At 43.1% G+C, this 25,041-nt stretch overlaps 1 protein-coding gene across 3 annotated transcripts in view; it reads right to left on the reverse strand.

Annotated features, from left to right (window-relative positions):
* Nak (Numb-associated kinase) overlaps positions 1-25,041 on the reverse strand; it is a 102,457-nt gene that overhangs the window by 33,876 nt on the left and 43,540 nt on the right. Inside the window, exons 8-13 of one of the 3 annotated variants that reach the window (XM_084588304.1) lie at positions 23,415-23,518; positions 18,528-18,610; positions 12,862-13,043; positions 5,730-5,786; positions 5,196-5,213; positions 727-1,120 (exon numbers count right to left, since the gene is read on the reverse strand). In XM_084588304.1, the coding sequence (XP_084444430.1) occupies positions 727-1,120; positions 5,196-5,213; positions 5,730-5,786; positions 12,862-13,043; positions 18,528-18,610; positions 23,415-23,518 (838 nt within the window). The remainder of the gene's footprint in view (positions 1-726; positions 1,121-5,195; positions 5,214-5,729; positions 5,787-12,861; positions 13,044-18,527; positions 18,611-23,414; positions 23,519-25,041) is intronic. The other 2 variants (XM_084588305.1, XM_084588307.1) reach the window with 2 other exon arrangements.

The raw sequence follows: 25,041 nt of genomic DNA on the forward strand, positions 1-25,041 counted from the left end.
TCACTTCTTTCAAATAGTCTCGCAAGGAAGGCAGCGTCCAGGTAAGACTCGGCATGGCAAGGGCTTGTCAGAATAGTGCTGCTCAAACCTGAAGTGCATGCTGCAGAGTGACCTGAGCACCTCTGATGTGCACACAACGGAGCAATTTTGAGCAATGTAATGCTATTGGCACAACATGGCGTAAAAAATCTCGTTTCCATCCTAACTGGCGCAGCTTTCCCGCCCCTAACCACATAGCAGTAGTGGCCACATGCTGATTGGTCTCGACATGGCAGGCATGAGTGCATTTGGTGGGCACTTGGTGCTATCTGGCACCTCGAAGCAATCCGCCATGAGCAAAATCGATGCTGCAGTGCACGAACTATTTGGTATGCACACAAGTGCATGCATTCACAGTCAAGGCTTGGTTGTCATTGCCAATAAGGCTCAACGAAATGTAGTGTACCTAAGCATATGACTGCGCTGCATCATCATGAAGCGGTGCTGAAAATGAAAATGCTGCAGGGAATTGAAGGGCTCAACTTTCAGCATTGGTTGCACAAGAGTACTTTTGCCAGGCTTCGTGCTTGGATATTAGCATTCTGCGGGTCGATCAGCACTGAGCTCTGCTTTTGGAAGATTCAGTTGCTTTTACATGAATTCCGACAATCCAACCAAAATCGATCAGTGGAATCCGCATTACTCATCGTCAACCGCCACATTTTGAAGGTTCCTATCTCAACTGACCCTTGCTGTTGCTGTCCAGCCAGTCCCACAGCCGCTGTAGCCAGAGCCGATCCGGAAGGTACAAGCGAACTGCTCACACCAGCCACAGGCCCATTAGTCGCTGTGGAGAACGGCCCCTGGTCAGCCCCAACACACTGTGCCGTTGCACCGTTGCTACCATGTGGTGTTGTCACATTTGCAAAGTTCTGCTGTTCACCAGCACAGTAAGGTGCAAAGAACGCCTCGAGTGAGCTGGACCCAAGCTTTGAACTGGGCTGACTGGGCTGACTCGGTGTTGTGATGGCAGAAGATGGTGCAGATGCAGATGCCTGCGGTGGTGGTGGCAGAAGACCAGGCTTGGTGCTGCTACCAAATGGCACAGCAGCAGCACAGGGGCTTCGCATGTTTTCGTAATCTGCAGTTTTACAGTGGGTGGGCAGTACAAATAACGGGGAAGGGGAAAGAGTTTGGGGAATAGAGAGCAGGGAGAGGGGAGAAGAGTACCAATTCAATTGTAGTGTCTAATATTCAAAAGTGCAAAACCGGGAAAAAAAAAATAAGATACTAAATGCTAGAGCTGATATCTTAAATAACTGCAGAATAAAACAGCATACACATGCGAAATGATGCACAAGTCAATCTGGAAAGATGAAAAAATTATTGGTGCATTGCTTACTATATTCATTGTGGAAATCAGTTGGTTTTCATTGCATATCAGGTATTGGCTGCCAAGAAACTACAATTCACTTCCATGTCACTCTATACCTTCACCCTCCACTTTTCACTTTTTTTTTTCTCACACTTCAGGCAACACTGTTTTCTCAGGCAGATAATTCCTGGCACCTAGCAAAACCAATAAAGATAACACAAGTTTGCCATTATTTGTATCCTAGACTGTCTTGACCTCTGAATCATTGTGGATGAGCTCTGCTCATCCTCATAGAACCATTTCTAAACAGCTTTGGCTGTGCTCATCCTTGTCTGATAGTTTTTTTCACCAAGATCGTTTTGGCCGAGCAGTGCTTGTCTGGCCATGTGCCACTCAACAGATGATGGCACAGACCTTTAGTTGCTTCTGGTTCTATCGCTTAAACTATTTTTACATGCGACAATCCTTTTTTATAAAAGGCGTCTGGTGAAAGCGATGCATGCCTTGTTGGCCCGTTGTCATGAAAAAGAAACCTCTATCATTCAAAGATGGTTCAGACACCGAGTTTTACACTGTTTGGGAAGCAAAGACTACAGCGATAACACTGATATGAGCAGTTCTTCCAATGAAAACAACGAGGAGCAATAACGAGCAATAAACTTCACTATGTTAATATGACTTAGTTTATGACTTAATACTTTTTTTTCAGTGTTGGGTACTTTTCTTATTGCAATAGCAAATAGTCAAAGATTAAAAAAAAAAAGAAAAAAGAAAAAAGAAGCGACCAGGTTAAATGACAGCTCTAACATCAATACTATGCTTTTTAGTCACTTGTAGAGGAAAACATAAAATATGTTGGTAGGAAAAATAAAGGGAACCCTTTCCCATCACTATTTGTCAGTGAAAAAAAAAAAAAAAAAAAAAAAAAAAGATAAATATGAAAAGGTGGACTTTTACATTAAAGTAAACAACATAGGTATTTGGAACCAGTACACAAGGACTTCTCAATCCCAGTGTTTACATCTTTATAACGTCAGCGATAAATTTTTGGTCTGGGACCTTCATCACCCAATTTTACGAGGCAAGCATGTTCCAAATACCACAAACATTCTCACCCTCTTCAACATTACACTAGCACCAATACAGTAGAATCAACATAGCACCAATCATCCTACTTCCATGACCTGCTTATTCAACCTTAGGTACAGTGACAAGCCCAATGGGGGTAAGTGTGCCCATGGCAGTGTTTGATCAATTTTGCATTTCTAGGCTTACGTTAATGCTGTGACAGCCATCTTTCAGACCAGATCTGCTACACATTTCATCACAATATTAGAACAGTACTTATTCAATTAAAGTGTTTCTCATATTCGGCAGGTGCAAACATTGAATGCAACGATAGAAGCATCAATATCAAAAAAGCTGTCTTATCTATAGCAACAGCAAGGCTACACCTTTCAAATGCACAGTAAAGCTCCAATTTACATTATAAGCTGCCTTACTGAGAACTGCGGGTGTCTGTAGAGACGTGGGAGGCAAATTTCACACTGTTGTGGAAAGCTACCTTACCATTTTAACCCCATTTTTCAAGACCTTGACATTGTAGCTTAGCCTGAGTGCACATATGCTTTATGAGCATACACAACACAAAAGTGAATATACAATCGATACATATGAGAAAAGTTAAGAGCAAAGCAAGGCACCACAAATACATATTCTACAAGCACAAGACAGCATGAAAATGGGCCTTCGCAAATTTATTGCATGCACTTGCTGTGTCATAAATACATGTATATGAACGGTCTTCTTGTGCAAACAGTTCTCGAGATTACTGAAAAAAAAAAAAGAAAGCAAAGCAAAGGCAACACTTGTAGACACTCGGGGTGCCCAAGTTCATGTGCCTAGTAAGCATTTGCAAAACCATCGCAAATGGATGCACAGCAAAAATATTCCACATCAAAGTAGCAGTAATGGCTGTGATGATAACTGTTTTCACCCAAAGTCCCTAAGAAAATACTATTGACCATAACACAAGCTATACAAATATGCAGGACATAGTAAAAACAGCAGCAGGACTGTTGTGTTATAAATACACATGAACTACAAGATTACATTACCGTCATGTCTTGCTGCAAGCTAGCAACTAATTCAGCAGGTAGCGACAACGGCCACTCTTGAGTGTATACGTAGAGTAATGCAAGAGCATACGAAATACTAAAAGAACAAATGACTGTGTGAGTCCTGAAAGCTTAGACCTTGCTACAGCAGTCTATCTACCCACGAAAAATACTTTCATAAATTTTTAAGGACAGGACATGGTTGAGAACTCAAAGCCCTGTGGCAAAAGTGACTAGGTGATGACGTAACGAACTAGGGGTGTACGAATATTTAAAATTTCACATATAAGCTGAAGATGTTTGCTCTTCGATTCATCTTTGATTTGAAAACTTGACATATCTGAATTTTCAGCCACGATTGAATACTGTGGCAACTTTAACAAATTCAGCCATGGCAAATCAGAATATCTAGAGAAATGATACAAAGGTTAAGCTTACAGTAAAAGAAAAACAGCACAAAGAAGTCCCCTTTGCTTTCTTTCTCATTGTTTACCATACGTGCGATACTAGACTTGGACCTTGAGCAAAATTCTGCAAGTGAAGATGGTCAACCACCCACTTAAAACAATCACAATATGAAGGCACACCGCTTTTGTTTGATTCATGTGTGTTACATGCTCAATGCCCACAACCATGACACTCATCCTGCCACCTTCACAGCTCTCCTAGCACAAACTCTGCTATGCAAACCTCTGTGTGTGCCAGCAGGTGTGACGATAGTAGAAGGGCCATTGCTGCTAGGCTGGAAAATAGCTCGGCCATGTAGTTTCGGTTCCAGCTTATGATAACTGGCTGCACAATGTCCAGCATTCAAACTCAGCTGCTACCTGCTTTCCGACATTGGATGGCATGTCACTGACCATTTCCTTTTCATTTTAGAAGCAGTCTCGCTATTAAGTGTGGCCTTTGTTTATGTCTTCACTGTCTTATATCCCAATAAATCTGTATGCTTGTCACAGATGTTTGATGTTCGTGCAATAGAGACTCCTTACAAGGCCTTACCACATTTAAAAAAAATGTTTGGCAGTTTTATTTTTTGTGGCGGAAAGGAGAAAGGGTCATTTAATATTCTAACTCACAATAATTGGAGCAATTCTGCCAACCATATTAAACCCAAATTAATGAGGTTTTAGTACCTACCATGTTATTTTCGGATGCCAGCAGTCATGTGTCATCTTTCGATTTAGCCTTCTTACTTATTTTACATGACCACAGTTAACATTGCATCGATTATCTTGTTCAATCAAACACAAAACACTTATCTGCAAGTCATGTTCTCTGTTTGCATGGTGCTGAGCAAGGCTGGCTTTGTTTACTGTGGTTCCAAAGACCAAACGTTAAAAAATAATCATGAAATAATACTTAATAATAACAGAAATAACACATCACTATTTATCTCTTAAAATTTCATAGTAGTTAACATTACCAAAAATGGTACTTGGCACTACTGTGTTTTTTTTTTATTCATTTATTTTTTGTTTTCTTCCTGTTCATGTCTAATTTATAATAAAATATTTCAATATTCGCACACCCCCACAAAGAACTCTTAAAACATTCAGCAAGGCTCTGTAGGCAGAGGCAAGGCCATGTGTTAGGAAGCCAGTAAATTAGAAACTGAACAATAATAATAATAATAAAAAAAAAAAAAAAAGCGAACAGCTCAATAACCCCCATACAGGAAATAATAAAATTGCAAAAAAGAAGCAAACATGCTACCATCATACCTGGTACTGCCTCCTGAACTGAAATGTCAATAGAGTAACATAAGTAAAAGTCAACACAGGTTTTCCTTTCTGTCATTAACTTCAGCAGCCACATCAAAAGAGTATATTAGGCATAAATACGTTATTTATACTTTAATGTAATTTCCTATACAAAGTTATGTAAACTGAAAATATCTTTAGGCCTGAGCAACTACACAAATAACTATAATCACAACAAATGATCCAAGCAATCAAATCTAGAGCAGCTTTGGCACACGACACCTAGACTTAAATGCACGTTTCAAGGTATTATTGAACAACCAAAACCTTGCTGTATTATCTTTGTGGTTCCAATATTTAAGGGAACAGCAGACTAAACACACACATAGTGTACGCACTGATTTCTTTCTGCACAGTATCAAATGCAAAGCTGGAGCACAATAAAACAAAATGATCCCTCTAATAAATCTAGTTAACAAAAAATTAATGCCAACACGCGACTAGACCAAAGTGCACATAAATTCTTGAAGAAAATATCTCAGATTTGCAGCTGACCTTCACTTGGATGACTTGAAATGTCTGGCGTAACTGTTTCCCCTTTAGGCTCACTTCCTGTGCCGGCAGAGCAGAGTGGCAAAGTCAAGACACTACAAAAACTGCATGATCTTGGTTACAATATGGAAGCTCACTGCATATGAGCCACTAACAACACTCACACAAAATGGATGGCTTAAGCTAACAGGCCACCCTAAGCTCATTGCTTCTGCTGACAGAAAGTCTGGATATATGATAAGATTGAATTTAGCATGATAGGCAGTGCTAAAGAGCACTTGCACAAAGGAAGTTGCGGCCTTTTGCCCATTTTTAATACACAAACATACAATAGTTTGGCCACTGCACTCATCTGACAACCACACGAGGCTAAACAGCAGAATTCTATCCAGTCCAATTCCAAAACTGCTTTATGAAGTTGCATTACTGTGATGAAATAAAAGGGTCTGGAAAGGTCCAATGCATTGGTTGTATATGACTAAAAACAAGGTGACAGCTAAAGTTTACGTATACAGTACAATCTCGTTAATTCTACCACTTCATTCAAAAATTCTGATAATTCGAACTAGAAGCGCTGTCCCGGCCGACGCCTATGTAAGCCTATGGCATCGGCCACTCATTAATTTGAACAGTGGGCGGGCTCGCTTTGGTTAGCTTGTACGAGGGAGTCGTTTTATGAAGAGACACCACTGCTACTGTGTCATACTGTGAGAGAGGGTAGAGGAAGCCTTTACCATTTTGGAGCACTTTTTCAACATCCTCCAGTGTGCGCAAGGCACTTGACAAAAAGGGAAAAACGTCTCTATGGGGATCTCAAATGCAGACAGCCACTGTGCAGGTGTTCATAAAATAAAATTAATGTGATGCAAATGGTTTTTGGAAGTTTTTTTCATGCCCATTCCATAATTTGAACTTTCAGCTAATTCGAACAACTTTTTCTGCCGTTTGAAAACAGAATTAATGAGAGTTTACTGTAGCTCCCATTTAAGGGGGGACGCGGGTCTTAAACTGGTCAAAAATGGGCGAAAAATTGATTTTGAGAAAAATGCATTTTCGGAATGTCTGTACCTTTGAGCACTAGCCTTCAAAATATCAACACTGAATTCGATCGGGAAATGCGGTAAAATCGACTTTTAAAACGCCACGGGAGCCTCGAAATGGCCAAAAAAGGGGTGAAAATTGTTCGAACTTCCCGCGCGCGCCGCGGGTGAAGCAGCCGGCTGGCCGCCGCCATCTTGGACTTGTTTTGAAGCTTGTTTCTTTGTGCGCATTTTGCGACATCTCCAAATGACGTCGCTCAAACAGAACGACCACCGTCGCGGGTTTTCCGAAAGCCGTTTCCGGTCCGCTGATTGGCTGGAGCGCGCGCTCGCGAAGCGAGCCCCTCGTCTCGTGCTTCCCATTGGCCAGCGCGACTGACGCCATTTTTTTTTGTTTGTTTGTTTTTAACGTTCTTCGTCGCGGCTGCTCCTTCGCTCGTTTATGATGCGCTTTCGCGATCGTTATCAGTCGTTCCCGCAGCCGGTGCTGGTCTTTAGACGTAGCTCGGTAGACTTAGCCGTATCAGGAGTGTATTGAAAACGGAAGCGCCTTGCGAGTGCGCGTCGAAGAACGAGTGCGGCGGCGCGCTGCCAGGGTCGCGTGGCGTGTTCTCGACCTAGCTGCAGCACGTCCGGCGGCATACAATCGTTTGCGAGCGGTTCAGAGGCATCAAAGATAGCATCGATAGATTTAACTGTTCAGCTGATACTCATGGTCCTCACCGACGCTACCACTTCGTTGCTTTTTTATCGCGTCGCTTCAGACGACAGGCGAGCCTGACATCGCGCCGTTGCCCGCGTTCATTTTCCGCGGACGGTTTCGGTTTTTTTTTTTTTTTTTTCTTTCACATTGTCTAAGTAATTGCGTCGCTGCGCTCAAGAAGTGTGAAAGTTCGAGCTTTAGCTCCAGCAAGGGACTCCGCGTGCGGCCCTGCATGCGCTGTACAGCAAAGTAGCAAAGTTTCATTCTGCAACATTAGCCAATTTATTAGGTCATTCCAGTATGCCGCTGTGCTTCCGCCTTAAACTTTGTGCAGGTTTATTAATATTGCAAGACCGTTTTATCGTAATCTTGAGTATCTGTTTGCCTTGAAGGGCACTGCCACAGGCATATGAAGTTGTAAATAAAGCTTCTCCCGCTGGTTCTAGTGGCGGTATATTTAGACTTTGTGGCAAGCTTTTACCAGTATTTGGGGAGGGTACCAGTATTTGGGGAGCCTTCCTCATAAAGAACAAAGCCTCACAACGATTCCATTTATATTACCATAGCTGCAGTGTAGCAAAAGTTAAAGGTTGTCTCAAAATGCAAATACGTTTTTCTCAGTGCCGTTTCTGGACACTGCACTCAGCCTTACTGTGCTTTTTCTCTACATTGTTGCCGAGTGACAATGACAAATTTAGCACCACTGCAGTCATATTGAAAAGATCAGGGGGTGATCCAACACTTACATCACTCTATTGAGATTTTTTCAAAATTGCGATTAAAATAATATTGCATGTCAAAAAATTTTGCTGATTTCCTAATGGCATACACTACCTTGGCCATGGGCAATGGTGATAGTTTCAGTTTTAGTTGACATATTTAAAATCCGAAGACAGTTTTGGAAATGGGAAGAGCATGACATTTTTGGTGAGAAATATCACAGTGAGGCTACTGATTGTTCCAGTTATAATATGTGGTCAAACTTCAAATGCCGTTTTCTCAGTTTCATATTTTTGGTCAATCTCTACAGTCTTACGCAGGGTTTTGATAACTTCTTTTTAGTTCACACAAATAACTTTGGTACCATTTTCTTCAGAGAGAAATGAAGTACCCGATGACATTTTTAGTTTTTTAGTTTAGGCAATGGATAAATGTCAATTTGAGATTAGCTTAATGAGTTCGTTTCAAATAATGCAGCCTTTTACTCTCACCATAATATGTGAGAATGACATGCCTTTTTGAGGAAAACGAAGGATGTCATCGGGTATGGGAAGACTTTGGCTATCAATCTATGTAATTAAAAGCAACAAAATGCAATGAGAAAGTTCATTAAAGCTGCGTAAGAAATTCACTAATTATGCTCTGGACTTTGTTAGATAACTTTTGATCTAATACCACCAGCTCAATTATAATTACATTTTTGAAATCAGGAGAGAAAACCACATCTGTGTGCAAAGTTTCGTGAGATTCTAGCCATAACTAAAAAAGTTAGTTTTAAGACCCTCGTCCCCCCTTAAAGCATTTATCGCATTTTACAGTTGTAAATAAGCACAACAAAATAAACAGGTGACTGCTGTTTCAACATTCATAAAAGTCCCCAGCCAGTGACCCTCTCTACCGTTTTAGGGCAACCAGACTACACAGACTCTGCCTGCGCCTTGGAGAAATGTGCACCACCTAGCCATGGTGTGTGCGACGATCTGCAGTCAATATGATGTTACGTGTAAGCGGAGGTGTTACGATACAAGACTGAAGGCTCCCGGGGACACAGGACTGCCGGAAAGACTGATTAGGTCCTGCATTTCTGCAGCTTGCATCAATAAGTGCATGAGCCCAATTTTTATGACTGAATATATGGGACCAATATGCCTTTCCACCAAATTGCTGCCTCTGTTAGCTGAGGCATGCTAACAGTAAAGCTTGCTATAGCAAGCCTCACCACAGCCTTGCGGTGAGAGAAGTGGACCCCCTAGCTTCCAGAGGCATGCTCATCATTTTTCGAGGTGGCAAGGCTTCAAATGGCGCATGCAAGGGGTCCCAAGTGTTCGATTTCACCTATCCATATGAAAGCAGCTGCTCAAGCTGGCAGCTTCTTTCAACTCTAACATACCATCTGTTCTCATGGTGTCACATAACCCAATGAGTGCCAGTGCACCACTGAACCTCCAACCTACCAGTGCCTGCCCACGTCACCAGCTAAATACAGTCGAACCCGGATATATTGAATTTTGGTTTTATCGAACTCACGGAATATCCCCTTGAAAATCCCATGTAAAAGTATAGGAAAGCCGCGTCATATATCGAACTCAATTTCACCGGTCGTTCGATATATCGAACTCCGCACCACGCACTGGAAAGTGCGCCTTTCCCAAAGACGATCGCATCACCCCCCGCCGTTTGCCGCGTGACATTTTCAAGCCACGCGCAGAAGTAATGAAAGGGGACAGTTCGGCTAGGGCAGCGCCGCGCCCATTCCCTAAAGGCGCGCTCATTTGCGGTTATCGTTTCCCGCGCTCCAGCACGTGACGTTTGCAAGCCATGTGCGTGAATGAACCAGAGAGAACCGGTGGGAACGAGAGGGGAAAAACGCGACAGAGCGAAGCGCAAGGGTGTGCCCATTCTTTTGCCGAGCTATCTCTCTCTTTCCTCTTTCGCGGCCTTGTTTCGCAGTAGCACGCGCTACGCATGCGCCAAGCCAGCTCAGCCCGTTTTCAGACAGAACGTCGGATGCTCTCTCCAGCGTGTGTTGTGAACCCTCTGCGCGCGGCGGCTGACGCGGCTATGGCGCCTGCGGAAGTTAAGAAGCGGCAGATTTTTTTTTTTTGCGAGAGTTGTTTATTTTTATCGTTGTGCTGTACGCGCGGCGTAGCGTAAGATAGAACGTTACGAAGCAGCTTTTTTTTTTTTTTTATTGTGGGAGTCGTTTATCCTTGCATGTATGAATCAACGAAAGTATGCGGTCAGCTGCGATCATGACACCGGCTTTTAGCATTTTTCGCTTCAAACAGCATTTGCAGCTACTGTATCACGCTTTCCAATGATTTTGTGGCAGTGGACTACGCCCGCCCCAACCGTAGCGTGATAAATAGAACCAGGCTTGTGCAATCAAGCCATCACGGGCAGTCTGCCAAGTTCGCTCCCCGCTAAACACGCAGCGACGTTATCTCTGCGCAGCATCCTGGCACGCTGCCAAGCAATGAGCTGTGGATGAGACAACCGAAACAGAGTGCGACATGCAAGCGAAAACGCTGGCGATTTCTGCCGGGGCGACACAGAAACCTTGAGCTGTCGCGGTGGCTCGAAGGGCAGAGGGACACAGTTCCAACAAGTTGGAAATTTTTTGCTCTGTCACTGCCGCTCGTCGCTGAGATCGCTTAATCGCTTGCATGGGAGCAAGCTGGCCTTAACGCTTTTTTTTTTTTCAAAATTCTCGAGTGCAAAAGTGGAGGGTGGGTTCATTATGCGAACGAGTTGATTACGCGACAAATACGGTATCGTTTTTTCGCATCGTAAGTGCCGTCTCAAGCCGATTTCTGTATATCGAATTATCGATATATCAAACTATTTCGCGATCCCCTTCGAGTTCGATATATCCGGGTTCGACTGTACCACATGCCAGAGGAATGCTCCAAGCTGATGCCGCCGGGAAATTTTTGCCGACAAGCGGTAACTAACGCTCTAGCACTGAAAGTTTGTGAGGGCATGCTTGTGACATTTCAAGACTACGAGGCTTAAATGGCTGACAGTGACAATGTTTTTTCGACGTGGGGGTACTAAGACTCTTGTGCTAAGCATACAAATTACCATAGTCAATGACCTTAACAGTTGTCAAAAGTGGGAGCACCACTATACAGAAAGGCGGTTTACCTCCGTGCAGGCACAGGAGCTTGATGCATGCACTGGTATGGTTGTAAAGTCACAGCTGTAGCATGCTGATATCAGATTTCTTTAGCACGCTATGCACTGACTTAGCTGATTAGAGAGCCAAATAACTTTTTTATATATAATTTTCATTATACAATGTGCACTGCTGACTTTAATGACAAATGCAAGTCGAGGTGTGCGTGGGTGATTTCGGCAAGGTTTTTTTTTAACAGTCCAGATACACCGATAATCTGTTAGTACAGTAGAACCTTGGTAATACGAATCTCATGGGGTCGCAAAATAATTCATATCATCCAAACATTCGTATCATCAAAGCGAAAGAAAATAACTATGCAGACACGAGAAAGGCAGCCGCGCAGATCTGCCTATAGCCGAGAAAGTTTGTTATGGTCGCACAGTCACAGAGCGACATGCCAGCAGAGCGGCGCCACAGACTGCTAGATAGATAATTATTAGCATCCCCTTTTTAATGAGGTGGTGAGAAGTGTCACCTAGCTCGTAATATACTGCTCGTCATGCATACAGTGCGACTAGCGGTCGAGAAGTCTACGATGAGCGGCATGTGCGCACCTGTTGCATGCGCCGCCCTCACGGCCACGCGCAGTTGCAAATTTTTCGCGGCGTGGAAAACGATCGCGATGCGCCGCAAGAAATACGCCTCCGTGCACTTATTGCGGCACATACAGCACAACAGGATATGGCGACATGCGGACCACGCGGTGCTGCAAACTGCTTGTGGATACCAATCGCAGAGCCAATGTACGGTTCGTGCGTGCCCACATACGCCGCTGCCAACTGCTGCGGTTGCGAAGTCTGTGGTTTGTGGGCCACGCATCGCTGAAAACTTTTCACGCCGTGATCCCGACAGACAATTGTGATGTCGGCGAGGTGCGGGCCACGGAAGCATACATAGGTAGTGCGGTTGGCGACAGCAGAGTCAACGAAGTGCAGGTAGTGTGTAGTGTTCAAGGTTGCATTTGCAGCTCATGCATTCGCATCATCCGTAGTGGCGCGGGAGAGTGTTCAGAATATCCGAAATTTTGCACATTGTACACAATGCACTGCGGCCGGGAAATTTCACAAATTCGTAGTATCCCGAAATTCGTATCACCGAGATTTTACTGCATAATGATCAAATTTTCCAGTTTTCTCAATATTGTTACGAGTTGACTGTGTATACGCTGTCGATAAATGAAATGCAAAACAAAATCAGTGCTTGAGAAGGACACATGAATGAGAAAAAAAGTAAAAGAGCAGGATCATTCAAGAAAAATTTCAGTCAAATAAAGCCAACCTTCATTCAACGACTTGTAGAATTTGAAAATTTGAAGTAGCAAGGTGCTTCAAACTGCGGAAACTAAGGACATCTGCAGTAGCCTACCAAAGTAGACTACCAGGCAAACACCTTCAGTGATTTATAAAGTGCACCATCCAGCCAAAAACATGACGCCTTTGCACATTACTTTACAGACTGATGACAATGTCTGAATATGAAAAGAGCCCTCACCAGGGTTAGGTGTGACAGGAGGCACCTGTGGCTGAGGTGTGGTGGGTGTGGGACGACGGGAAGCTGGCAGGGCATTCTGAGGAATGAGGGGTAGCCCACCAACACCTGGTGGTGCCTGCGACCCTTTGGGTCGCTGTCGAGGAGCTACTGATGTGCCCTCTGCCACTGGAACCTGCAGTGAGCTGCATAAAACCAATTGCAAATGCTAATCATAATGCGAAATAAATGACAGGCTGCATCTATGACCAAGACTGCAGCCTCACTTCAACCATAAAGCAGCAAGATCAAAGCATCAGAACTTCTCACCCTTGTGAATGTTTTCCAAATCTATAACATACATATTCATTTACAGGGACACTAAAGAGAAAACTGAAGTGGGCTTGTATCGATAGAATACCAATTCCTGATTACAAAAAATCCACTCTTACTGAAAACAGAGTGGTTATAAGGTAGTAAAGAGGAAGAACAAGAAATACAGATATCGCCGCCACAGCCAAAACTCGCAACTACAAATCACGTAACGCGCTAGGGATCCCGGAGGCTGACAAATGCGAATTACGTTGCCCGTCTGAATGCAGTCGTAGGTTTTGTCTCGAATATGATAACACGCTTTTATCATACGTAAACAACGGCGAAAAGACAACGTAAACGTTGCAAGACAAATACAAAAATATACTTGGAGGCGCCACAGGCGCCCACTTAAGTTTCGGTTATGTTCCGGCTCAGGCACTTCGTGCGTGCTCGCATAGTTTCAAGTTTAGACCTGCAGCGTCTGAATTAAGAGCTTGGACCAGCAGATGCACTTGGCTCGTTCACATTTGAGCATTTAGAGGCACGAGCGAGCGAAATCCGCTGCCGTTGACATGCTCCTTCGTTCACACTTCTGAGCCAACATATCACTGCCGTCGCCGCTTCAACTGCGAGCTCCTGTTAACCCTGACCTGACCGCTCGACTGCAGCTACGTACGCTACGAAAAGCATACATATGCTAAGTGCCGAAGAAAAAACGCATTATCATTCAATTTTCCACTAAATCATGGCACATCTGACCCACATACTGTGGCAATAAGACCTTCAACGTGCTATTTGCAGGCATCGTAAACAAAAGGGGCATACTTGCCGCTCATATCAAGGAGAGCGTTGATCTATTTTGCTGGTCGCCCGGCGAAAAAAAAGGGCCTCGGGTAAAAAGTAAAAACTAAAAATAACGAAGCACCACAAATACATTAAAGATGTAAAAAAGAAATCGATTTGTAGAAAAAAGAGAAAACGTCACCACTAGCAGCATTCGAACTCACCACTGCTTGCTCTGTAATGTTCGGCGCTAACCACTCTGCTACGCCGCGCCTCGGGAGTTCGCAAATATTTCTGCATATTATGTCATGGCCGCATTTTTAATGGAACATGTTCCGATGTGTACAGGCTATTGCTGCCGGTCCAAAATATAAAACCTCTTGACCATCAGAGCATGCTGCCCGCTCTCACGACTTGCAGCTAATGTTCTGGATGCCTATGCGCACTATATTGTGCACTGGAACCATTTTAACATGTGGAATTTCACAGCGCTGGCAAATTTAGGGGCGCTGGCGCTTCGGTCATGCTCTGCTACCATGGACGTAATTTTCGCTGAGCACGGCGCTGTAGCACAAACCTTGAAGGAAAAAAGTGCGACGAAGCTTCAAAACTCGCAAGCGCAGCAGCGCGGACACTATTTTGCTGATAACTAATTCTTATTTGTACGTAAACATTTCGGGAAGCGTTGCGATGACCGAGGGGTCGGTTTGTTTATACGCAGAGCAAGAAGGAGCGCGAAGCCTTGAGAAACATGTAAAGTATTGTGCATTACAAGTTGCTCTGTGTTTTTTTTCCTTTCTTTATGTACCCATCGCTCGGTAAACTCATCGTTTTATTTATTTCGGCTGTCGCCGTCACTTATTGTGAGCCGATGGTCGATTGCGAGTATGCTGTTGCTATGTTGGCCCCTGAGGTATGCGACGCCGCGGGCCGTGCCGGCTCGCTAGCAATCATGGAGTCTCCGCTTACGTCATAGTGTGCGTCACTCTACCCCGACTACGTAGTCTGAGGAAGCAGTTTGAATTCGACTGGCGGGAATAAGAAAAAAACCTCAACTTCTTATCACAACACCTCAGCAATTATTCGATTTTTTGCTGCCGGATATGCGGCTACAGTGTCACCAAATGTAGTTTATTAAATTTTCATTGCATCTTTGGGTGTCCTTAGTGTCCCTTTAATGTTTTTTGAAGTTGTGTACAAAACAGTGCACACAAAAAACTACCAGATTTCTTTGGCGGGTGTGCTAAAACTATCACAAAAGGACAATGGACTGAGAAGGAAACACATAACACAAGCATTGCGTCCACTGTGAAGCTTTGTATACATACTAAATGCAAAAATCCTGCTTCGAGCAGCAAAACTAATTTGGATTTCCTAAGAGAAGCATATTCGAATTAGAAAACATCTTTTAACGTAGAAACAGAAAGCCGAGTCTTGAAAAAGGTGAAAAATGCAATTATAAGATAGAACTATGACACTCTGCATAAGTAAAGCACCTGCACATAATGTTGAAATGTAACAATATTACACTAGCCTTTCCTTGTGGACTGTATCAGCAAAATGCTGCTTCAACTGCTTAAAAAAAAAAAAGAGAAAGAATGCCAAAGATAATTTAAATAACACAAAACATTTTCCGGTTAGAAAGCTGCAACACATAGCCAGCTAATGGAATGCTAGTTTTCACTATGTAAGTGCAAAATTAAAGCATTACCTAACAAATAATAACAACATGAACTCTGTACAACTGCAATTCTGTGCAACAAAAGACTGAGCAACAGCTGTTGAAGTCTTCACTTCATGACATATTGAGGTAATTTGAGAACAACATGCATATATATGTAAAGTTATATATAACATTGTTCAGTTTTCCACACACATTCATCCTTCAACCAGCGCTCCTCTCCAGCCAGCTGTTTGTGCACTGCTGCCATCCAACACATGTCCCATCAGCCGCCACAGATAGACCTGCTATCGCCATACTCTCCTTTAGTTGCAGTCACTGAAAGTTGAGAATGAATCGTGTTTCTGATGGTCCCGTCGCAAATAGTTGCAATGCTGAGTTTATCTGGCCAAAAGCATATAAAGTGACAAAAGGCTAACGAGGGAACAAATGTTAAGGGTAATTTTCTTAGCGTTCACACTTTTTTCTGCAACTGCTATCACTTATCTATTCGGCAGCTCATAATGAATGACAGTATAATGATTCTTATTTCTGCGCATAACTCCTGAAACATTGAGTGCAATAAAGAATTTTCCTATGTACAACATCAAATATGCAAATATGCATTCTGGAAATAACTTAATTTTCTTGAATACTGGGCATCTAAAAAAAAAGGACTAACAGTTTTATTACATAGAAAGGGGCTTTGTAAACATGCTAACTTAAACAAGTGAGAAGTAAGCACACAAGTTTTTAATGCCTCGAGGATGACCTCACAAAGGTGGTAACTGTAATTACTTGACTACACTACCACATAGCTTAATTAAGTTCACTTCTGAAATAAGCACTATAAATGCCTGTGCCTGTGCAAACTTTAGTCACATTCAATGCATAAATAACGAAAACATCTTTTGTCACCTCAACCCCCTAAAAATTATTACGTGTTTACTACTGAGTAGTACAGTCGAACTCCACTACAATGAATACGACTTTCAGCACAATTTTTGCATTAACGAAATAATTCCACTTTCCTTTCAGCTTGGGATATAAAGTAATAGAACCAATTTTCACCACAAGCTATTTTTAAGGCATGCTTCTGCTTCACCAGAATTTTTCTTAAGTGAAGCTGGGTTTGAAGATGTATTTGAAAATAAAATTAATCATATCACCATTCATCTGTGCACTTCCGTAGACTCACGCTGGTTTGCTTCACTAAAAATTTTCACTGGAATCGATATGTGCTCCTACTGACCCACCCATTCACACACACATGAAGGCTGACCATCGCTTGGGGGTGATAACTTTGCTAGCTGCCTTGGGATAAGGCGTATGTTTCCTTCAAAGCCAGAGCTGTAATCAATCCATACCTTGTAGTGCCATCATCTGCACTAAATGGGATGGACGCATTTGGTGTGACGTGATCAGCAGCTTTACTGCTCCCATCGACTAGCAGTCGTCATCACCCCCAAGCAATGGTAGGCCTTCATGTGTGTGTGCATGGGTGGGTCAGCAGGAGCATGTATCAATTCCAGTGAAAGTTTTTAGTGAAATAAACCAGCGTGAATCTACGGAAGTGCACAAATGGGTGGTAATATGGTTAATTTTATTAGGACATCTTTAAGCCCAGCTTTAAGAAAAATTTTGGTGAAGCAGAAATGTGCCCTAAAACTAGCTTGTGGTGAAAATTTATTCTATTACTTTATATGTGTGACATTGCGATGAAATTGCTCACTAAGAGTGGAAATCGAACTCACAGCAACAAAAAGAAGCAGCTGACCGAACTCTCTGCTAATTAATGATATTTTTGGACTGTGTAGTCCAATCTGATAGTGTGTGTTTTGGAGCCAATTTTGCCCCAACAAAATTCTGCTTCAACGAAATATTTTGCATGCCCCAGAGGTCAGTTTCATTGTAGCAAAGTTCAACTGTACACTTTATATTTTTTTATGCAATGCTTTGAAAACAGCCTTTTTCATTAATGCTAAAATGCATATACATTCCAAGTTAAGTGCGAAGCAGTTTCATTAGCTACTGATACAGCCAAAAAAAAAAATACAGAGGAGCTTGATATAACTGATAGGAAAAAACTAGCAATCACAATAGCAATGTCATAACCATAATAAAATTAGTTAAATCTGGTTATAACAAAATTTTAAGATGCCCGCGATTTTTCGTTACAACCAGGTTTTTGTTATATGAAGTTTTCACGAGATGACTTGACAGGATAACACAGAATAGAAACCCGATTAAGAACTGAACGCAAGGAAAACCACTTTCAAAGCATTAACAGTAAATAATTACTTGTAGCTATAGAAGCGGTGATACGTTTTCGTGATTGCACTGGCACAGACGTGGCTGGTACGACACGCCTCGCCCGCCACTGTTGCCCCAGGAAACTAGCTCTTTTGCTTTGCGTTGACAGTGCTCTCTGCTGTCCTGCTAGCGAAGCACGAGCAATTGCGTGGCAGCATTGGGCGGACATCGCTCGCCCAGTGTCTTCTTTGTCATGTTATTTTTCGCTGATTTTGAACATGAACTACTGTACTGCCACGTTTCAAAAGCGAAAGCAGTGGATACTGCTGCATTTGCTATGTAGATGCGCCGACAGTGCTGAAACACAGTGCGATGTATCAACTGCGGTCGCTCGTTGTGATTGCAGATATCCTGCTCATGTCAGTTTGTGTTTTATTATGAAACTTGCCAGGTTCTGCCAAATTTCTAGTCATTTAGCACTAGCTAAGATGTAGTTGATACCGCTAGTTTACCATATCAAGGTCAACCGCCACAACATGTTCGTTACATGGAATTTTCAAATACACGCACTTCAATGGGGGCGGCATTGGGGAATAAGAGCTTTTAACTTTAGCAGTGCATGAACAAGGTAAGCCTTGATGTGTTCCCCTAAAATAACAGCAAGAAAAAGTGGTCCCACCGTGGAGGCTTCGATGAAGACAATTTGCCTTCACTGTCACACTGTGGTACTGGAAGTTGCTCGATGTTAGGAATTGGTGAATTCTGCAAGCCATAAAAAAAAGACAGACAAAGAAGCATTCATCTCATCACAGTGTTAACTGCCAACAGTCTTATCGCAGTTGAAGTTACAAAACATTTTGCAAACATGTCCTGTCCTGAAGCAAATGTACCCAGAACGACCGGTTTACTCTGCTTCAAAACTGAAGTAAAAAGTGGCAAATAGCAATCAATATGAAAAAGAAAAGCATGGCCATAAAACTTTTGACAAAAAAAAAAGAAGTGAGTAATGTAATTGCAATGAAGGACACAAACTAACAGACAAATACATTCTCATACCTTGGAGTCTTCATGTTTAACTTGGACACATTGACATATGTGCTAAAGCACTTGGGAAATGTATAAAAAGTCCGCGTGGGACTGCACTGCCATGTTTCACTTGGTCGTCTACCAATTAACAGCCATTGCAGTTGCTATTGCATTCATCCCTCACGCATTACCTGATGCACTCACCGCTTTGCATAATGGGCTTATTCGGTTTTCCTTTTTTTAACCCCTCAAGTCTTGGCAGCCAAAATATGAAATGCCATGAAATGTTCTTTAGGTACAGTAAAAGCTTGTAAATTCAAATGTCAAGAGACTTTAATGAAATAAAGAAAATTCTCGAATTACTGAATGACTCTGGGAAAAAAAAAAAAAGTGACAAGATTCACTTGCATCATAGTAAGCTTAACGGATGAAAGACTAGTGGCTGCCTGCTTTTGAGGTGAGAAGAGTGCAAGAATTATTAGAACTGCTCCATATTAAGGGCTTCTGCAGCATCCTTCACAGTGCAGCCTGCTAGCTTCACCACAATGAACCATTTTTAGGACCCATTTCCACTTCAATAAAATTTGTTCTGACAAAAATTATTACATCACGGCATTTCCTTTGTTTTCCTTCCTCAGTAATGCTCCCAGGGAGAGGGAAGCGTGGCCCACTTCAGCCTCTGCTGATTCGGCGAACGCCTCGCACTTGGCGGCCCAGGTGTAGGCGTGAGGAGGAAAAGCTCTACTTCAATCTCTCTATAGATCTCTATCTACCAATGTCACGCCGTGCACCACCGCCACTCCACGACCGCATGCATGCCGTTTGCCTCATTTGAATGGTATGTGTGTGCATGTATCATGAGCTCTGTCAGCCACTTTGCATGTGTTGCCTTGGGCATGCAAACATTGAGTCTCCGGTCGCTGTCGGCCCAGGTGTAGGCGTGAGGAGGAAAAGCTCTACTTCAATCTCTCTATAGATCTCTATCTACCAATGTCACGCCGTGCACCACCGCCACTCCGCGACCGCATGCATGCCGTTTGCCTCATTTGAATGGTATGTGTGTGCATGTATCATGAGCTCTGTCAGCCACTTTGCATGTGTTGCCTTGGGCATGCAAACATTGAGTCTCCGGTCGCTGTGTCATTGTGTTCCTTCATGTGCTCATAATATCATCATGTCACTGCAATGACAAAACTACAGCAGTGTTTGGTTTTGTGCCCATGAGCTTCGAAATCTGTCCCTATCTCGTGATGCTGCCCCCAGTTTGGTTTCACTACTGCAACTTGCGCCGACAGTCTAGTGTCGTGAATCTTTCGTGTGTCAGCTCATTACTGTCACGGTGGCAATTACCATTTTTGTTTGTGACCTGTGTGTGGTGGGGCTCGCTTGCCACCGCTGCGTAGGACAACAGTAGCGAGCACCGGCCCGTCTTTTAAAATACCCAGAAGCCACCAAAGAGTAGCGTTTCGCTTTAGACGGCATCGCTAATGTGTCGCCTCTTTTGAAACTTGTTTGGATACAACTTTGATTGACACGCTAATCAAATTCGACACGCGGAAGAGCCGGTACACCTTTGGAGACAGTGGACGAGCACAGCAAATGAGTGTACACAGTGACCTTTCGCCCGTCTGTATGCATTTTATATATGTTGCATTTTCACCAATGTCGCACCATTTTTAAAACAAAGATTCGGTTCACATGCAAATTTTCAACAAAAAGTATGTAAATGTTTAGTCGTGTACTTGCAGGCTTTCTTATCGCTTTGGTAAACACTGCTCACGAGCAAGGTCGCATGCATTGCACGCATATGTGCGAGAGCTCTCGCGAGCTATGCATTTCTTTGCCTAATTTGCCTTCGCTGCTGCAAGCAAGTCGAGCTGGATGTGTGAAGTTGGTGTGTGCTCTCTGGAGATCGCACTATACTTGCGTGCGTATACACATAAGCAAGCTACTTTTAATGCACTTCTTCACCTACTCTGCCACCACTGCTGCGAGCTGGTCGTGCTAAACGTGACACTGTAACCATCTTGTAGTAGCAATAGCAAAGTAGGCGAAAAAGTGCATTAAAGGGAGGTTGCTCACATGCATACGCACGTATGGCGTGCAATCTCCAGAGAGCCCGAACCAACCTTCTCCCTTCCAGAAAGCGTTAGGAGGTGCCCGGCTGTGCAAGTGCCCCCTCCCTCTATGGCAAAAATGGCTTGGCACGTAGATTGGCCTCCAGAACGTAGGGTGTAACTGAAGGAGGAACTGGCGCTAGCGCTGTAATTCGTGGCCGCTGGGAGGTATAGGAAGTTTTCGCCCCCTGGTGCTCCTATTGACCCACCCATTCACACAGACACGAAGGCCAGCACTACTTGCTTAGTGGTGATGGCGATCGATTGGGCTGGCTGCCTTGAGACAAGACACAGGTGTAAGCTCCCGTTTTCTTCAGAGCCAGAGCCACAATCATCCGTATCCTACACTAGGTGAGAGCTTCAAAGAATGCAGAACATTTGCCCTCTCATTTTTTTCACTTTTGCTTGTGCACTGCACTCAATGCTAGAGTGGCGATTGTGTCTAGAAAGCTAAGGTTTCTTTCTATCAAAGACAAGATACTAATAATCAGCCAGGCATCCAGCAGCAGAAAAAAACGGAACACTGCAGTGGGTTTCGGCATCTCGAAGAGCCTACCCTACACAATTCTGAAATCGAAAGATGTATTGAAAGCTCTTTCTTAGGGAATATCTGCAAAAAGAGAAACTGGAATGTGTAGATCAGTACGGCAGTGTTTTTTGGCTGATTTCACCTAAACAAATTTCGCTTCAACAGGACTTTTTGCGTGCCCCGTCAGTTTCATAGTGGAAAAGTTCAACTGTACGCAGTCGGACTATTCTCAGAGGGGAGGCCATTGACTTTTCATCACACCTGCCATTGTACACACGCCAAAGGTGCGCAGGCATCTCTGCAGCATGCAGCTTAGGTTTTAGAACTGATATCTTGATGAACTCCTACCATGCTGGCCACACCTGGCCACTGCCTCACTTTTGAAGCCTATTCAAATTAGCTAGGACAAGGCCCGCAGCACCCTGATCAGCCAGCAGCCAACACCATAGACTTACACGTGCACTCTCCAAGACCTCGCCAGCAGTTTGAATTATCCAGATTTCTGATTTAATGAAGGTAGAATTAGTGAGCTATCATTGGAGTTTTCCTATTGAAAAATCTGTCTTTCCTTATTTTACTTGCTAATATCTTGCGCTCTTCTGTATTGTATGCACTTCTGCAATGTCTTACCAAAGACAACAGTACAATGAGAGCTCAATTCGGACTTTCTGGGGCCGGAAAAAAGTGTATGAATTATCTGAAGTTCAAATTATCCAATGGCTTTGAAAAATCTCGGAACCACTTATTTGATAAATTTATCTGGCGAAAAATTGGGTAATGGCCGCCTGGTTTTTAAAATGAGAACATTGCAACAAAGACTTGTTTTTTGCATTTCTATCAATGCTTTAGAGCGTGCACACTGTGGGGAACATCAAAAGAACTGCTCGAAAATGGTAAGGGCCTTGCCAGAATCCTTCACGGTGGGGCCCCTCACAAGGTGCCTCAGCCACATTTGAGGAGGTTTCACCGCATAATGCGCTGAAGGGCAATTAACATGCACACAATTCTGAAATAGTGGAAGGACCACGCAGATAGAAGCACTCAAAATGTGCTGTCCATCAGTCAAAATGACTGATGCACAGCAGATAGCCACCATCACTGTGGGCTGGCACAAAATACAAAAGTGAAACCAAAACTATGTAGGTCTATTCTTGAATACAAGGCCGCCAGTCTTTGCCACACCTCCCGTTGCACGCACATCAGAGGTGCGCAGTTAACTCTGCTGCATCCATTTAAGGTTTGAAATAAGTCATTTTGACAATCGTTTACCATGACAGCTGAACCTGAAAACAGCCTAACTGGTGCAGACCTGTTGCGTCCCATGAATGCCACAGCCTTATGTGAGCACTGGCTAGGATCACACTGACATAATAAGGCTTGTCTGTATTTCCAGATTAATTGGGGATGAATTAAGAGTTTTTCGCTGCATGTCTCAGAGTTCATGCGGAATAAAAGCAGGCAGCCACTGCCACAGCCGCATCAGGCTACAATACAGCGCAAGGTGTCAGTTCGGTTTTGCCAATTCTTCCACAGTTTTATCAGTTTTTATCTTCTCTCCCCATTTTGGAGGTGACCTAGCCTCGCGACTATATTGTCCTATTGCAAGAGTTTTTTTGGCCTTGTGACGGATGCCTGACTGCCCAGGCACGGCGACACATAGTTTGAATTATCTATAATGAACCGACTCACTCAAATTAAGCCTTCTTATACATAGACTTCTATGGAACTTGACCAAACCAAGTACTAAAGGTCAAATTACCAGTGCTCGAATTAACAGCTTTCACTGCATATGTAAATAAGTAAATAAATATATAATTACACAGAACTTAATAATATACTACTAGCATTCCAAAAAACTTGAAATTATAAGCAAGTGACCACTCAAACAACATACATGAAGGTTTTGAACGGGGCACTCCTTGCCTGCCAGTGAAAATGCCACATAGGACACTTGGAAGATGTCTGGCCTCTTCTCGGGCTGAACTTCCAGCATGTACCCTAGAAGACACAAAGCAAAAGCTTGGAATACATGTCCCACAGGAGAAAAAAATATCACCTTTGCAGCAGCAGGAATATTATTTGCTATTCAATATTACTGAAGGTTAACACGCCAAGGCTGAAGAATTGGCTATGAATAACACCGTTGTGGAGGGCTTCACATTGAATTTCAAGAATGTAGCATTCTTTCAAGTGAAAAGCAAACAAACAAAAAAGAAGTTTTACTGGCAAAAACTGAAAGCAGGCAACCAAAGCATGATGCACAAAAAAGAATCGCTTTACAGCATGCAATATGAAAGTGTCTCTGCAAGGCATATTTTCCACTGATTCCATTGCATTGGTGGTTAGGTCTGCAAATAGCTTCAACTTTTTCAGATGACAACCTGATGGTTGTAGTTTACAGAGATAATGAGGACAGGCTCAACATGACCAGTACTGACAGATCACAAGGCACTTTCACAAAAATGAAGGTTTCACAAGCACAGAAAAGTCAAAAGGCGAGACATGTGCTGCTGCCATCACCAGAAAAACTGCAGTGGCATCAGGATATGTGCCGAATTCTGAAAGTAGCCAGCGCTATTCACGGCAAAACGGTGATAGTGGAGCCTTTCTTTTTTTCTGTCTTGGAGTCAAGTTTGAACCAAGTGGTGTGAATAAAAATGTTCAAACTTAAAATCCAATCCCTTCAGCAGCAATTTCTTCTTCAGCAAACTATCAACACGTACAAAAAGGGTTGGCCACACAATCAATTTCTACCAACCGTACAAGTGAGTGCAGCTGTCTTTAGTGTCCCTTTAATGATGGGGTCAATTCGAGAGTCTTTTTACTGTTAGTCATATCGCTCCCTCATATTTAGGGCTAAGGCCTCCAGCTGCTCAGATTTCGTGAATAATAATAATAATAATAATAATAATAATAATAATAATAATAATAATAATAATAATAATAATAATAATAATAATAATAATAATTGGTTCACAGGAAAGGAAAGGCGCAGTATCTGTCACACTTGTTCTGTGGACACCTGAACCGCACCGTAAGGGAAGGAAGGAAGGTGGGAGTTAAAGTGAAAAGAGAGAAAGAGGAGCCGTAGTGGAGGGCTACGGAGTAATTTCGGCCACCTGGGAATTTTTAACATGCACCGATATCGCCCAGCACACGGACACCCTCGGCGGCCGCTTTTCGATGGAGCCAGTGTGCTGTGCGATGTCAGTGCACGTTAAAGAACCCCAGGTGGTCGAAATTTCCGGAGTCCTCCCCTACGGCATCTCTCATAGCCTGAGTCACTTTGGGACGTTAAACCCCACAAACCAACATGGATGCCACTTCATTTCGCCTTCATCGAAATGCAGCCGCTTGGTGGTCGGGATCAGTTTTGTGAAACGTTGCCGATTTAAGCATTTTCTGTGGAATTGTGTCAGCAGCTACATTTCATATCTGTCATGCTATCGTAGTTAAGGACATACATAGGAGCAATAGTATGATGGATAAATGGCTATTTTATCTCATTCGCACAAATACAA

The sequence above is a fragment of the Amblyomma maculatum genome, chromosome 1 (assembly GCF_055883805.1).
Source record: "Amblyomma maculatum isolate TAMU_Amacu chromosome 1, ASM5588380v1, whole genome shotgun sequence".
NCBI lineage: Eukaryota > Metazoa > Arthropoda > Arachnida > Ixodida > Ixodidae > Amblyomma > Amblyomma maculatum.